We start from the raw sequence: 11939 nt of genomic DNA, 5'->3' as shown, positions 1-11939 counted from the left end.
ACAAAGTTTTGAACTGTATATACTCGCCATCGGGCTGGAAGGCAATGAACGGAGGAAAGTAGAATTGTTGCTTACAGTGGCAGGCTGCAGCACATTGGACATATATAACGGGTTTGTCTTCGCTGAAGAAGAAAAGGTAAGTATGAGGCAGTGATCATTTGACCAATACTGCACACCGAGGAAAAATGGGACCTGTGAAAGGTATGTCTCAAGAAATAGACTGCAGAAGGAATTTGAACAATATGTTATGGATTTCAGATTGTAATTTTGGAATGCTGTGTGGCTCCATAATCAGTAATTGGAGTACAAGACAAAAGAGTGAGGATCCAATTATTACAAACAAAAATATATTGCAGTATATTTGAAAATATCATGTAATACATTAGGCAATATATGCACTTATATGGGATTTAATATTTATATTTTCCAATATATTGCAATATACTGAAAGCGGCAATCATTTGTATATTTTGGAATATATTTGTAACAATGAGTCAACAGATTGGGGATCCAAATGCAATTTTATTTAAGACAACAGTCCACAATTGAAGTCTAGAGTACAGGCAAGGTCAAAATACATGCAGGCAGGCCGAACAGATAAACACAGCAAGGCAGGGAACGTAGGCAAGAAAGTAGTCCAGAAACAGGCAGGTGATCCAAAACCAAGAGACACTAAACATAGGAGAACGCTCAGAATTGTAGTGTTACACCTTACAAGACTTCGCCCTGAATGGCAAAGTGAATACGGTTTATATAGACTGAGGCTAGTGGCACAGGTGTAAACAATGATGGCTGATGAGTCAGGGCAAAGGATTATGGGTAATGAAGTCTGGAGTGGGGATAAATATTGAGGTGAGGGAGCCCTCTGGTGGCGATCAGAGGGAGCCCCAGAGGCCTGATTTGTGACAGAGCCCCCCTCCTAATTAGTGGCTTCCAGACACTCCTATAATTGTCAAGGAGGGCGGTGGAGCGGAGGCAGGCCTGGGGGTGGGATGGAGGGCCAGGCCCATGGAGCGGAACAGGACCTGGGCCACCCTGGCTTGACATAGATGGGCCTGGGCAGACCTGGGCCGTGGAGCGTGGGCAGACCTGGGCCGTGGAGCTTGGGCATTCTAGACACCATGGAGGTGCGGGCCGTTCAGGGGACCACGGGGGAGCCGGAAGCTCAGGAGACCACAGAGTCGCCTCTGGACTTGTGATCGGGAGCGGATTCCTCTCTGGAGGCTATTCATTAGCTGACCACGGCAGGGCGAAGCACCTGGGCGGCGAGGGCAGAGCCGGGGGCCTGGGCGGCGAGGGCAGAGCCGGGGGCCTGGGCGGCAAGGGCAGAGCCGGGGGCCTGGGCGGCGAGGGCAGAGCCGGGGGCCTGGGCGGCGAGGGCAGAGCCGGGGGCCTGGGCGGCGAGGGCAGAGCCGGGGGCCTGGGCGGCAAGGGCAGAGCCGGAGGCCTGGGCGGCGCATTCAGGACGGCAGCAACCTCCGGAATGTTCTCTGGGCTCGGGATCCCCGGACTCCTTCTCCTCCTGCGCCTGTGAGTCCGGGCTATGGTTTCCATAGCTGCTGGAGACTCCGGCATGACGACCACCTTGTCCAGACATATTGGCATGGCAGCCTTCTTGTGCGCAGGTTCCGGTTGAGCAACCACAGGACTAGAGGGAGCAGGAAACAAAGGACTATCGATAATCTACACTGGACCCGGTGAACACTGTGAGGGGCCAAGCTCCGTGGCCGTCGGAGCTTGATGCACGTTGCCCCCTCCCAAAAAATATTTAGGGGAAACCTCATCCTCTACCTCCCCAACAGTGTAGGAGGAGCCACTTAGTAACAGTGCATAATCCAGGAACTCAACCAGTGATCCTCGAGCACCTTCTCTGAGTTTGGATTCGTAATGATCATTGAGTCCATAACAAAAAAAGTCAATAAGGGCAAAATCAGGGAAGTCTGTTAAATAAGGAAGGTCCAGGAAATTTCGGGTGTGGTCCTCTAGTGGTCTATTACCTTGCTTCAGACGGATGAGTTGAATTGCTGGATCCATGTGCGGCGAAGTCTTCTGTAACGATGAGTCAACCAATTGGGATCCAAATGCAATTTTATTTAAGACAACAGTCCACAATCGAAGTCTAGAGTACAGGCAAGGTCAAAATACATGCAGGCAGCCCGAACAGTAGTGATGGGACATCTGAAGCGAGGCTCCGGAGCTTGTGTCGAGCAAAAAGGGGCGTTCCAGATGAAGCCCCGATTCGAGGCTTGTATCGTTTCCGTGAAAATCACGTGACGATGACAAACGAGGCCTCGTTTTCTTTTGAATACGTCATTGCTTCATTCTGAGTATCGCTTTCGGATAAAAGTGGTTCGAAACCTCGCAGCTCTTGTGGGGTTTGCAGTAGGCATTTGCATTGGTGTTGAGGTGTTGGTTGTATGTAGTAGCGATATCATTATATATCATAGCTTGTATTATATATTATATTACATTATACTTACTTTAGTAGATTATTAGAGTAAATTATACATAGTTCAGTAGATTATTAGAGTAAATTAGCCTATATCTAGGTGAAATACCTATACTACGTAATTATATATATATATATATATATATATATATATATATATATATATATATATATATATATATATATATATATATATATAGCCTATATTAGTAGTAGTGTTATTATTATATATATATTATTGCAATTATTATTAATAATAATATTAATACAAGACTAGACTGTATTAGGGAAAGCTTTTCCCATTTGCTGTTCCAGAATTCCAGTCCCATAAGCACTGCACTATTGCACTCCCAATCAGAGCAACACTCACAATAATTTATTTACAATCATTCTGGGCATTCACTATCATCACTAAACTAAAGATCTACTGAATAGTTGCACACTAAGTTGTGTGTTTGTGTGAGTTGTGTGTACATAGGTTAATACAAGCAGAGTAAAATACTTTATTAATACACAGGCAATAGAAAAAGGGTGTGCCCACACTATGACAGTTTGGTTGTTCAGGATGAATAGATTTGTGTGCGATGCATTGCTTTGGACAGCAGGTGTCACTAGGGAGCACACTGTTTCATGAGGCTTCAGGTAAATGAACCTTTTGGTGAACCAATGGGCTGGAAAGCCTCAGTGGTTCAGGAAGCCTCATTTGGCCATCACTTCCAAACAGACAAACACAATAAGGCAGGGAACATAGGCAAGAGAGCAGTCCAGAAACAGGCAGGTGATCTAAAACCAAGAGACACTAAACATGGGAGCCCGCTCAGAATTATAGTGTTACACCTTACAAGACTTCGCCCTGAATGGCAGAATGACCATGGTTTATATAGACTGAGGCTAATGGCACACAGGTGTAAACAAATTGCTGATGAGTCAGGGCAAAGAATTATGGGTAATTAAGTCCGGAGTGGGGATAAATATTGAGGTGAGGGAGCCCTCTGGTGGTGATCAGAGGGAGCCCCAGAGGCCTGATTTATGACAATATCACATGAATATATATTGTATAATACCATCAATATATTATAATATATATTTCAAGTCAAGTAATATAATGGTAAATATATTTTCCTTTCGTAAGGGATGGCGCAGCTAAAGACTTTCAGTGATGAGAGAGAAAGCAGAGGTGGATTCAGTTTGACGAGCTAATGAAAGGGTGATGTCAAAGAAAAAAAAGCCATGTCAAGAGAGCATTGGCTCCAGGAAGTGTGGCAACAGGCATGCACAAAAAAGTGCCCAGCTTTTGGAAAAGACTGCAGGAATTTTGGAGGAAAGAATCGTTTCGCTAAGTGTTGCTTTTCAAAGAAAAAAAGTGCAGCTAGATAGAAGAAAGGATGAGTGACAATGAGAATGAAGAACTCATTTTTATGGACTCAACTGAAGATAGACAAAACTCTCCAGTAGGCGAGTGGTTAGCACACATGGATGTAAACGTTAGAGACATTTCACTGAAACTAGACACAGGTAAACATCCTGCCCATGAAAGACTTTCAAAGACTGAGAAAAAAGCCAGGAAATAAGCTATACTGGGACTGAAAATCTGCATGCAGCTAGGTTTAATAAAAAGTCCATGTCATAAATAAAGAAGAAATGGGAAATTACATACCTGGGAGAAGGACTCTCTGAGGTAGGGGTAAAGTTAGACTGAGATAACTAACAAATGATCTGACATTTGAGTTTATACCAGGTAAACACCAGGACTAGCTTGCATAACAAAAAGCACCACTGAAGAAGATGTGCAGATTCATGTGGACTTCATGTGCCTGGTGAAGGATTGCTAGAAAAGCCATGACAGTATTTCAAAGATTAACTGTCAGTGCTAGATGGAGTTTTGCTAAAGGGAACAAAGAGAGTTGTGCCTATCTCTATGAGAACACAGATGTTGAAGCTTGTACATGAGGGACAAATGGGGATAGAGAAATGCTAGAGGTGGGCACAAGATATACTGTATTAGCCAGGCATGCACAGAGACATAGTGACATTTAGAGCCCTGCACGGGCCTCAAATCTAGGCCCTAGCCCGGCCCTGCCCCGAAACGCTGAGGCCCAAGCCCGGACCGTGTCTGACAGCTTATCAAATTGATCGGCCCGAGTCCAACTGGAGCCCTTTTTTTTTTTAATGGCTGCAACAATGTTAAAATAGTTCAGTTTTGTTTTTAATGTCAAAGTAGATATATTTCGTTTCATTTCTTTATTAAGTTAATTTAGAAAAATGTTTAGAGCATTTTTTTGTTTGTTAAAGTTTTAATTTGACGACCAAGCAGCCAGTGGCCGACAGCGAGTTAACCACGTTTAATCGATTTAGTCTCTCAAATCAACTCTTCCACAGATAATGGAAGATCCACAGATATAAAACACTTCAAACATCACAATGTTAGTTAATTTCGCCTATTACCACCACAGTAAAAGGCATTTTTGACAAGCTGAGGCAGGCTGATTCCACAAACAAAAGCCATATTTGCTCGTCATGGTATTCCAATGACTGTAATAAGCGAAAATGAACCGTAATTTAGAAGCCAGTGCTTTAAAGACTTTGCAAGACAATATGGGTTTGAGCACATAACATCCAGTCCTGGACCATGAGCTGAGAGCAGGACAGAGCCTGGACCAGTTTAAAGCAGAGCTGAAGACTTTTCTGTTCAGAAAGGCTTTAATGTGTTGATTGTTTGTATTAATCTATATTTTTACTTTTTATTCATTTTTGTTATTTTTCCCTTTTCAATTGTTGCACTTTGAGATTCTTTGGAATGGAAAGTGCATTATAAATAAAATGTATTATTATTATTTATTATTTATACCTGGCTGTTCTTAACTACAGAGCATCACCACTGGAGAATGGTATAGAAAACTATTAATAGAAAACTATGGACATCTGCAAAGCATCACATGGCACTGGGTGAGTTGAATTCCTCAAATGAGAGACAGACAGAACACCACAAGAGAACAGCTAAACCATTGAGTCCACTTGCTCAGGAAGAAGTGGTAGGAGTAAAATGTGGTGGACAGTGGGGACAGCTGGCAAAAGTGGTAAAAGAGACTACAAACCCGATTCCAAAAAAAGTTGGGACATTGTACAAATTGTGAATAAAAAAGGAATGCAATATTTCACAAATCTCATAAACTTGTATTTTATTCAGTATTCAATAATGATGTTATCAAACTTTATTCAGAGAAACATTCGTCCATTATTATCAATTTCTTTAGCTAAGAGGCTTATTGCAAGAGCTCATAAAGAGATGATTCATATGGAGAGGAGTATATATAAAGAGTGTTTAGGTGTTAAGAAGAAGGGAATACAGAACTCTAGTAGAGGATTTAAGAAGCTAAACATCATCATCATCATCATCATCCCAGCATCATAAGACAGAAAACAGACCATAAACTTTATAAACATAAACGGATGAGGCACTCGTGTGTGTCAGAGCTATTGAAGATCATTCAGTAATGGCGGGTCTAACAGAGGAGGTCACACCTTGTGGTGGGTCAATATTCTCCAGTTGTTTCTTCACACTTTCGTACTCTTTTTGCCACTCCTGCTTGGAGAGAGAGGAAGGACTGACCTCCAGAAACTTGTAGGCATCTTTGGTTTGGAGCTTAAAGATGACAGATGCTCTTTTACAGCCTTCACCAAAACAGCTCCAAGCCTGAGGAATTAAAACATGTACAAGTCACATTAGACATTGAGATGAAACCTTAGTAAAGGCTGGACAAAATGTGAGGAAACCAGCGTTCACTGGTGCAAATAAAGAGAAAATGTTTTTATAATCATGTAAACATAAATTTTACCTCTTTGGCTATTTTGATTGATGCTAGAAATTCATCTTTTAGATCGGCAAGGTCTTCGATAAGATTTTCTCCAACAAAGGTCTTTTGTTCCAGGTAGTCCAGCATTTGACCAACATTCTCCCAGAAGTTTTTGAGCTGAATCAGAATTGCCTGAATTTGTGTCAAGCTCTTCTGAACTTCATTTAGATGGATGGGGTCGGGTATGGCATCTGGAGAGAGGAAATAAATGTTTCAACAAACCACACATTCAGTCCCTGTCCGCGTCCCAATGTGCATATCCTAAACAGTATGTAACAGTGATTTTCAAGTATGATTCAGTGCAGATAAGGTGGATAGTCTGTCTTAAACTGGACTTGAATCTTGGTATGACTTGTCATTTAGGTATACTTTTAAATATATAAGAAAACAGACTCACTCAGGTCAAAACTGGCTTTGGTAGCCTTCATCTGCCAATCAATGAGCTGGAGTTCGATCTGCCACTGTTTCTGTTTGAGAACGGTCTTTTCAGCGATGAAGCGGTCCAATTCTGCTTCAAGAGCCTTCATATGTGCAACATCATTAGGATCTGTTATAGCATCATAAATGCTTTTTACAATTAGCCCAATGAATGGCACGATTGCAGCGAAGATGCCGAGGCCTGTATTTGTTTGTGATTTGGATCTGGCAAAATCTTGAATCTCTTGGCTTTTGCTCTTTATCTTTTTCTCAGTTTCCTCAATCTCTTCTGTGGTTTTTTTGAGTTTGGAGTTCAGATCATCCAGAGTTTTTTCAGTCTGCTTTAACTCGTGGTCTTTTTCTTTAATCTTTTTATCTGTTTCTTGTTTTTCCGTGATAACATCACTGGTGGACGATGCTACATCTTTGTTGTGTAAATCATACCTACACAATGTGGAAGAAATGTTGCCATGAAAATGGCATTTTATAGCAATGGGCTGGTGTAACTAGATTTAAAAATGTTCATACTTTTGCCATATTATAGCAGTTACATGTAGAAGAAGAATTTAATTACTTAAGGTATTTTAAAATATGTATTCATGAGGAAAATGTCCTTACTTTTCCACTATCCTGTCCACATCAGTGATAATGTCTTTGATCCAGACTCGTGCTTTTGCTAGGAACATGACTGCCAAAGTCGCCTTATTTTTCTCCACAGCTGTCATCAACATTGGAAACAGCGACTCAACCAGGTTTTTACTGGTCAAAATACACTGTGAGCAGGACAAGACATAAGATCAAGAATGAAAGACTTCTCTTGTAAATGCTGTTCATAACACCATGGCATTATCAGTTGTTAAAGTTTAACTCTTTCCCTGCCAAACTAACAGTGTTTTCACTGTTAGACGCTGTACTTCTGAATGAGTACAGAATCTCCTGATCAAAACACATGCGAGTAAGACGCAGAAACAAGCGATCATACGTAAGCAGATGCATATGTAAAATAACGTGATCATCAACATTAAACATCATATAAATTAACACTATCTAATGTTACTGAATGAGATGTGGACCCAGGATGAGCTACAGCATTAGAGGTGTTGATGGACTCGATCTACTCCATCTGTGTTTGATCATCTCTGAATCTGATTGGATTCAGTCTTTTAAAATGTAGTTTTTTTATGAAACTTACCCATAATTATAATTAATTATAATAATTTGTTACATTTATATAGTGCTTTTCTAGGCACTCAAAGTGCTTTACACAGGAGGCTATTACATTTTTGTGAAAATGGTCAAAAGCCCTGGCGGTGGCTGGCAACTTAAAAAAAAATATTTAAAAAAAACGCTGGCGGGGAAAGATTTAAAGTTAAAAATGTAAGAAATTAATACAAAATTTATTTTAAACCAAGGTGATGTGTACAAACTCTTTGGTTATGAAATATTTGACCCAAAATGTCAGTAAAAAAAAAAAAAAAAAAAAAATTTCATTTCACATTATGTATTTATTTTCAGTTAAGGGTGAGACTCTCATAACCAATTTAGCTAAATTAAATCTCTAGCTAAAAAAACTATTTACTACAGACTCATCATGTTAAGTGAATTGACACAAATTTCAACTTTTTTTTCTTTCTAGGTGACAGAGATGAAAACACTGAAATCAAGAGAAATGTGAAACATACTTTCACCATGGTTGATTCAGAGGATCCGAACAGAAGCTGGGTTTCCACAGCCCGACTCCTGATGAGTCTCTCCAGGTTGGTGAAGTTGGCCAGACACAGGTAAGAGAGATTGTAGAGAAGGGCTGTCTTTTCAGCAGCAGGGATAAGATCTTGTGCAAACTCTGGGCTCCATTGGGACACAGCCACTGGAGGAAAAAAACATTGTATATACTTAAAGACTGAACAGATCACATTGATGTCTGGTATTGTTTTTAAATCTGTTTGATTAAATAAACTAATACTTGCTTTTGCTATCAGCCATCTTTAGTAGGTTTACACAAAAATGTGTGCAAGTGTTCTTCTAAAATATACTGAAAGCAGAACAGTTATGTTTAATTTTAAACATGCCTCAGAAAATACAATATGTAACTGGAATGATATCTATAAAATGATCATAAAAATGTTAAGTGAGATTGACTTACCTTTGTTTTAGGAAGTGATGTGGAGAACAAGGTACCTGGAGTTTTTATACTAAAGCTAAGGCCTCCGCCCTTCAGAGAGAATGACTTCCAAAGAAACACTGAGTGTGATTGTGATAACTGGAATTGAATGTCCATGTGAGTCATGGAAGTTTATATGGTTTGTTCAATAAGATCTTTTGTTAATTGTTAGCATGACTTATAATGCACAATTAAATGCAGTTATTTGTTTATTGCCATTTGCACACGAATGTTACAGTACAGGTACATTTAAATTCTTGTATGTCCCGAGCATGAGCAGGAAACAGGCTCCTTATGTAAACATCTCCATTCTGGAATGGTCTCCCATAGAAACCAACAAGAGATGGCTTGAGAAAGGGAGCTATATTTGATACACATGATCAAAATCTTACAATAATCGGACTGATTATAACTGTGGTATGAAGTGTGCAAAGTAACATTTGAACAACTCTGTGAAAGTGAATAGCACAAAACTGCCACAATAGTGGTAGCGAACTCTGACATTGGCTGATTGCCAGAGCAAGTCTCACAGATAAAAATGTAAAATACATTCACAATGGGCCTTGTTAACAGCCGCACCCGGATTTCTAAAGAATAAGCAAATCTGTCCATTGTAAAAAAGGTCAAAGTCCAATTTGGACACTGTACAAATTGTGAATAAAAAAGGAATGCAATAATTTACAAATCTCATTTGATTCAGTTTTCAATAATTATGTTATCAAACAACATTATTCAGAGAACGACTCATCCATTTGTATCCATTTCTTTAGCAAAGAGTCTTATTACAAGAGCTCATAAAGAGATGGTACATATGAAGATGAGTATATATAAAGTGTTTAGGTGTTAAGAAGAAGGGAATACAGAACTCTAGTAGAGGATTTAAAGGGGTACTTCAGAGCTGAGAAGATTAATCTGTATTTAAACTGGGTCATCAATGTAGTAGAAATGTGAAATTATTTTTTAATTTGATGCCTTCTAGACTGAGAAAAGACAGAAAGTGTCTCATGGGGATGAAAGACTACAATTCCCAGAATGCTTTGCTGCCCTGTGAGGCCATTCCCAAAGCCACCAACTTTATTACTGTGACTGAGTCGGAGAAGACACTACAATTAAAAACTGAACGTGTGTGTTCAATATAATGAGTGAGTCACCGCGCGAGTCTCACAGAACTGAGCACTAACTGCAGGAGTGAGATAAATGAGCTCTCGTGTTGAGAGCTGAGGTAATCGCGACTACACTCGCGGCATACATTCACAACGCGAGTTCAGTCTGGCACGTTTCAGTTCATGCCTTTGCAAGCTTAACTTTCAAAAAAATTAATTTGAGAAGTTAAAAATGACTTACATTGCTCACCATAGCTCCGTTTAAATGAGTGCCTGTAGCTGAGCTGAGCTGTGAGTGTGATCTCCATCCTCATGCGCGGGGTCAAAACATGCGGAAATGGCTCCCTCTGCTGGCTGTAGTCTTTAGCCTTTGGCCAAACATTCCTCCTATGATGCAAATATTGTCAATTTGCATCATAGGAGGAACTTTTACAGAAATAAAATGCATAAATCTCTTGTCTCAGGATATGAGGGGGGGAAAGCACAATCATTTGAATATACTCCAGGGTTTCTACTGATACAAAGCCACATGCTAATCGCTGAAGTAACCCTTTAAGAAGCTAAACATCATCATCATCCCAGCATCATAAGACAGAAAACAGACAGGATGAGGCACTCGTGTGTGTCAGCGATATTGAAGATCATTAACGAATGGCGGGTCTAACAGAGGAGGTCACACCTTGTGGTGGGTCAATATTCTCCAGTTGTTTCTTCACACTTTCGTACTCTTTTTCCCACTCCTGCTTGGAGAGAGAGGAAGGACTGACCTCCAGACACTTGTAGGCATCTTTGTTTTGGAGCTTAAAGATGACAGATGCTTTTTTACAGCCTTCACCAAAACTGCTCCAAGCCTGAGGAATTAAAACATGTACAAGTCACATTAGACTTTGAGATGAAACCTTAGTAAAGGCTGGACAAAATGTGAGGAAACCAGCGTTCACTGGTGCAAATAAAGAGAAAATGTTTTTATAATCACGTAAACATGAATTTTACCTCTTTGGCTATTTTGACTGATCCTAGAAATTCATCTTTTAGATCGGCAAGGTCTTCGATAAGATTTTCTCCAAAGAAGGTCTTTTCTTCCAGGTAGTCCAGCATTTGAGCAACACTCTCCCAGAAGTTTTTGAGCTGAATCAGAATTGCTTGAATTTGTGTCAAGCTCTTCTGAACTTCATTTAGATGGATGGGGTCAGGAATGGAATCTGGAGACAGGAAATAAATGATTTAACAAACCACACATTCAGTCCCTGTCCGCGTCCCAATGTGCATATCCTAAACAGTATGTAACAGTGATTTTCAATATGATTCAGTGCAGATAAGGTGGGTAGTCTGTCTTAAACTGGACTTGAATCTTGGCATGACTTGTCATTTAGGTATACTTTTAAAGATATAAGAAAACAGACTCACTCAGGTCAAAACTGGCTTTGGTAGCCTTCATCTGCCAATCAATGAGCTGGAGTTGGATCTGCCACTGTTTCTGTTTGAGAACGGTCTTTTCAGCGATGAAGCGGTCCAATTCTGCTTCAAGAGCCTTCATATGTGCAACATCATTAGGATCTTTTACAGCATCATAAATGCTTTTAACAATTAGCCCAATGAATGGATCAAAAATCCCAAATACATTCACAATAAACCTTGTTAACAGCTACACCCAGATTTCTAAAGAATCAGGAAATCTGTCCATTATAAAAAGGTCAAATTCCAATTTTAGTCAGGAATCTCAGGTAGCTGTATAACCTTAGCCACAGGTCGCACATAAAACTTGTCCTTAATTCTCACTTCAACCGTTTTAATTACAGGTCCTTCTCAAAAAATTAGCATATTGTGATAAAGTTCATTATTTTCCATAATGTAATGATAAATACTAAACTTTCATATATTTTAGATTCATTGCTCACCAACTGAAATATTTCAGGTCTTTTATTGTTTTAATACTGATGATTTTGGCACACAGC

General features: G+C 40.0%; 1 protein-coding gene across 1 annotated transcript; it reads right to left on the bottom strand.

Annotated features, from left to right (window-relative positions):
- Positions 1 to 5772: 5772 nt before the first annotated feature.
- LOC137063766 (peptidoglycan DL-endopeptidase CwlO-like) lies at positions 5773 to 8703 on the bottom strand. Its single transcript, XM_067435037.1, has 6 exons — positions 8688 to 8703; positions 8403 to 8587; positions 7339 to 7493; positions 6701 to 7164; positions 6286 to 6494; positions 5773 to 6143 (listed from the first exon to the last, which is right to left on the bottom strand). Exons 1-6 carry the CDS (start codon positions 8701 to 8703, stop codon positions 5934 to 5936), a joined length of 1239 nt encoding a protein of 412 aa, XP_067291138.1. The 3' UTR covers positions 5773 to 5933.
- Positions 8704 to 11939: the final 3236 nt, after the last annotated feature.

This window comes from Pseudorasbora parva, chromosome 24 (genome assembly GCF_024679245.1).
Source record: "Pseudorasbora parva isolate DD20220531a chromosome 24, ASM2467924v1, whole genome shotgun sequence".
NCBI lineage: Eukaryota > Metazoa > Chordata > Actinopteri > Cypriniformes > Gobionidae > Pseudorasbora > Pseudorasbora parva.
The sequence above is the reverse complement of the archived record's forward strand: the minus strand, read 5'-3'. Positions and strand labels throughout refer to the sequence as shown.

Bases quoted from the DNA above. Each gene is read 5' to 3' on its own strand.
- LOC137063766 (XM_067435037.1), bottom strand. The intron at 7,165-7,338 runs GTAAGGACATTT...CACATTGTGTAG, and splicing joins GTGGACAGGATAGTGGAAAA to GTATGATTTACACAACAAAG. The intron at 6,144-6,285 runs GTAAAATTTATG...TTAATTCCTCAG, and splicing joins CAATCAAAATAGCCAAAGAG to GCTTGGAGCTGTTTTGGTGA.